General features: G+C 66.5%; 1 protein-coding gene across 1 annotated transcript in view; it reads left to right on the top strand.

The window, feature by feature from the left end:
- OPN4 (opsin 4) overlaps positions 1–4,553 on the top strand; it is a 10,661-nt gene that overhangs the window by 3,861 nt on the left and 2,247 nt on the right. The window contains exons 5-9 of the mRNA XM_006165495.2: positions 410–581; positions 871–1,023; positions 1,833–1,940; positions 2,903–3,083; positions 4,182–4,322. Of these exons, the coding sequence (XP_006165557.1) occupies positions 410–581; positions 871–1,023; positions 1,833–1,940; positions 2,903–3,083; positions 4,182–4,322 (755 nt within the window). The remainder of the gene's footprint in view (positions 1–409; positions 582–870; positions 1,024–1,832; positions 1,941–2,902; positions 3,084–4,181; positions 4,323–4,553) is intronic.

The raw sequence follows: 4,553 nt of genomic DNA, 5'->3' as shown, positions 1-4,553 counted from the left end.
CCGACGCGGAGGGCCCCCGGGTGGGGTAGGCGGCTGTGTGCGTGCAGCAGAGTGCGCAGGTCAGCTGGGCGCCAGGGCGCGGGCCTCAGCAGGTGTGGGCTGGCCGGTCTGCCTGTGGAAGCTGGGTAGGAACAATCCGCCCAGCCTTTTAGGTGGACCTGACCACAGCCAAAGCCTTGCGGAGCACAACCCTGGCCTTGGGAGGCCTCTGTCCCAATCTAGCAGCAGTAGGCCTTGGGGGCTGTCCCCCATCTGAACCAGCGTCCATGCCATTGGGACGCCCTCTGCACTGCCCATAATTGCCGGGCTTCCTCCGTGCACTGGGCAGGGCTGTGTGCAGGGACCTCGAGTCCCACCTGCGACGCCCCGATCGGTGCTGCCCCCAAGGCTGAGTGTGTGCCCCGTGCAGGCGCCTATGTGCCGGAAGGGCTGCTGACATCCTGCTCCTGGGACTACGTGACCTTCACGCCCTCGGTGCGTGCCTACACCATGCTGCTGTGCTGCTTCGTGTTCTTCCTGCCGCTGCTGGTCATCGTCTACTGCTACGTCTTCATCTTCAGGGCCATCCGAGAGACCGGCCGGTGAGGGACTGTGGGGGCGGCCTCCCCTGCCCTGACTGGTGTGGCTCGCACCTGCGAGGGCGCCCCGCGCTCTGGGTGGGGAAGACGAGCTGACACGTGTGCCTATGGGCGAGGTGCCCGGGGACGTCTTGGGGGACCAGGTCTTCTCCGGAGGGTTTTAGGTGCAGCCAAGGGCCCGGGAAGGCACCTGAGTGCCCAGGGGTGGCCCGGGGAGCGCCCAGAGCAGTCTGACCCTGGCCTCACTTCACCTGAGTGGGGTCAGACGCAGGCTGTGAGCCGCCTGTCCTAGGGCCTGCGAGGGAGGCGCTGCATCCCCCGGGCAGCGGCAGCGGCAGCGGCTTCAGAGCGAGTGGAAGATGGCCAAGATCGCGCTGCTGGTCATCCTCCTCTTCGTGCTCTCCTGGGCCCCCTACTCCACGGTGGCCCTGGTGGCCTTTGCTGGGTGAGCAAGTGGCCAACGGGCTGGCCAGGGCTCCACGGTGGGGGAGGGGTGGGAACCCTGGGAGGCCCCCCTCCAGCCCGCCCGCCCCTTCCTCACACCCCAAGTCTGGCCTCCAGCTCTAGCTCTCCCTGTGTGCGATGTCCCACCACGGGGGCCTGCCCGGTTCCTGGACCCCCGGACCAGGACACGTGTTGGGGCGCTCTTGGCCATGGCCATGGCTGGGGGCCTGCCAGGTCCCTTGGGGACAGGCAGCTGTCCCTGGGGTTCTGGCTCCCTCTTTGCCTGGGCTGTGGGCACAGAGGGGTGCTGCTCACCCAGGAACAGAACCCCGAGCTGCCCCTAGTCCTTCATGGCTGCCGCTGGGGCATTAGAGCTGCACCAGAGCCTGGAGCTAGCTTCAGCAGCACCCCAGAGACGTGGGAGCGATCAGGCCCCTGCAGTGTCTGTGTCCAGACCTTCCGCTGGTGCGGGAGCAGTCTGGTCCCCTCGCTGGACCTGCCGTGAAGCTTCACTAAGAGATTCAGGCGGGTGGCAGGTGTGGGAAGAGCTATGGAGGGGTTCGAGGGCCAGGGTCGGGGGGGCAGGAGAAGGTATCCCCTGCAGCACAGCCTCCAAGGGGCAGACGGCCCTGGCAACATGACCCCAGCCAGACCAGCTTCCTCCCGGGCAGCACCCCCACCCAGCGCTCCCCACTCACTCAGATCAGTTCTCCCTGGCATTGCCAGGGATGAGCGCATCAGGGCCCCGCACAGAGGAAGAGGGTCCCTCGGGGAGGGCCGGCTGACAGGGACTGCCCTTCTCTGTCCCAGGTACGCCCACGTCCTGACACCCTACATGAGCTCCGTGCCCGCTGTCATTGCCAAGGCCTCCGCCATCCACAACCCCATCATTTATGCCATCACTCACCCCAAGTACAGGTGCGGCCCTCCCGCAGGCCGGGGCCACGTGGCGTCTGCACGGGGCCTGCCCCTTTGAGTGGGGCAGGGGGATGGGGTTGGTGTGATGCGGGGAGCAGCCAGTGACTGGGGCAGGGGGATGGAGTTGGTGTGATGCTGGGAGCAGCCAGTGACTGGGGCAGGGGGATGGAGTTGGTGTGATGCTGGGAGCAGCCAGTGACTGGGGGGAGAGGGATGGAGGTGGTGAGGCTGGGAGCAGCCAGTGACTCTGGGGAGGGGGGATGGAGTTGGTGTGACCCTGGGAGCAGCCAGTGACTCTGGGGGGAGGGGGATGGAGTTGGGGCTAGGCTTGGAGGGACAGCAGGGCTCTCTGGGCAGGGCCCAGTCCTAGCTGTGGGGTCTTAGGCACCCAGGAGAGCTGATTAGCAGAACTGCCCCTTGCAAACATGGCCCCCCCAGACAGTGACATTCTGGACTTTCCCAGCAGGGGGCGCTGTCTCTGCTTCTTAGGCCCTGGCAGGGGCTGGTTCTGTGCCAGCGTGCTTTGCTGATAAGCACAATGCTGCCCCTCCCGGTGCCCGCTGCCTGGTGGTGTCAGTCACTCGCCACCCCACGAGGACAGCTGCAGGCCTGAGCCTGGCCAGCTCGGGCTGCTCAGGAGTGTCCCTGCTGCTGTTCCTAGAGGCGCGGCGTGGGCCAGCCACTGCGGGCATAGGGCTGAGCCCACTACTCCGTGCCCACTGCCCCAGCGCCCATCTGTCCATGCCCTACAGCCCTGTCGGCTATCAGTCTTTTCCACTGAGGGTCTGTGTGTCTGTCCTCCCGGTGTCTGTCTTCATAACCCCGACGTCCAGCCCTCCCTACGTCCCCAGGGGCCGTCCACCTTCCTGCATTACCATGTGTCAGTCTGCCCAGCCCTCCCCGCCGCACCCCGTGTCTGTCTGCCTGTCCCTTCACCCTAACCGGACATGCGGCCCCTGCAGGGTGGCCATTGCCCAGCACCTGCCCTGTCTGGGGGTGCTGCTGGGTGTGTCGGGCCAGCACCGTCGTCCCTACCTCAGCTACCGCTCCACCCACCACTCCACGCTGAGCAGCCAGGCCTCCGACCTCAGCTGGATCTCCGCGCGGAGGCGCCAGGCGTCCCTGGGCTCTGAGAGTGAAGTGGTAAGGACGCTGGGCCCTGCCCCTGCACCTCACCATGCCTCCTTGGCCCGCCCCGGAGCGCTGGGAGGGGCCCAGCCCTGGAGGGCTTGCCTGTGAGACGTTGGCAACTGCCCCAAGGACTGCCCCCAACCTCCCTGTGGCCCTTGGGGCAGCATCCTCCCTGACGGGTGGGAGCACAGGGCAGAGGGACGGGCTGGCCCGAGGCTGCCCAGCAGTAGGGCCAGGGCACGTGGCCCGTTCTTTCTCTGTGCTGGCACTGTCCTCAGAGTCACAGGCAGAAAAGAGGAACATCTCTGGTCCTCGATGGGCCCCCGGAGAGACAAGGCCATGGACACTCAGGCTCCTTTCCCTTAGCCTTAGCCCCTCCCGGGAGCCTCAAGGAGCCCCTGGGCGCAGCAGCAGGCACTGGTTCCGAGTTGCAGGCCACTTGGCAGCTTGGGCCCAGGCCTCACCATGAGAGCTAGCACGGGTCCTTCCTGCTCCCAGGCCTCGCGTCCTCCCTGAAAGGACAAGCGTGCTCGTGGCCAACACTGGCAAGGGACAGTGGGCGTGCCATGGTGGTGCTGACCCCACTGCTGGTACTGGCCCTGGGAGCCTCCTGCCTGTCAGCGCTCCACTGCGCCTGGGTCTGTGAGGTCCCCAGGAGAGCTCCCTGCACCTCGGCCACGTGCAGGCCCATAGGCCCTCTGTAGGCCCACCCAGAGCCACTGCTGGTGCCAGCTGGGGACCTGCCCCTGCAGCCGTGCCCGAGGGTTTCAGGGGAGGGACTGAGGAAGCTATCAGGGGTCCTTGCCCTGAACCACCATAGTGACTGTGAGCAGCGAGTCTAATCTGCACACAGAGGTCTAGACCTCATGAAGACCACCACCCTCCAAACATACCAGCACCTATGTGCTGAGTAAGGTGCCCATGCAGGCGCGCACGTGCACACACACACACTGGCACATGCACTCAGTGTGCGGGGACTTGTGACCAGCAGCCCTACAGGGGGTCATGGGCCCTCCTGCACTGAACGGCCCCAGTGAGGAGGGCCAGGGTGCCAGGGCAGGAGCAGAGCTGCACACCGGCCCCTCACCATGGTCACTCTCCCTCCCACAGGGCTGGACCGACACAGAGGCAGCAGCGTGGGGGGCCGTCCAGCAAGCGAGCAGGCGCAGCCCCTTCAGTCAGAGCCTGGAGGACGTGGAGGCCAGGGCCCCTTCCAGGCCCCAGAGCTGGGAAGCCGAGGCTCCTGGGAAGGTGACTGGGCCGGGTCCTCACCCCGTAGAGAGCTGGGGGCGGGGGCAGGCAGCCCAGGGAATAGCCAGGAAGGGGCCCAGTGCTCTCCAGAGTCACCCCCTCCAGCATCTCCCAGCTTTCCCTCGCCTGCCTGGGGGTCTCTGTGATCCCAGGTGCTCGAAGCAGAGCCTGAGCGTGGCCTGTGACTGTCCTCTGTGTGTCTGCACGTGAGTGGCGGCCTGACTGTGCGCC

The sequence above is a fragment of the Tupaia chinensis genome, unplaced genomic scaffold (genome assembly GCF_000334495.1).
Source record: "Tupaia chinensis unplaced genomic scaffold, TupChi_1.0 Scaffold143923_1, whole genome shotgun sequence".
NCBI classification, from domain to species: Eukaryota; Metazoa; Chordata; class Mammalia; order Scandentia; family Tupaiidae; genus Tupaia; species Tupaia belangeri.
Note: the sequence above shows the minus strand (reverse complement) of the source record. Positions and strands in the feature narration are given on the sequence as shown.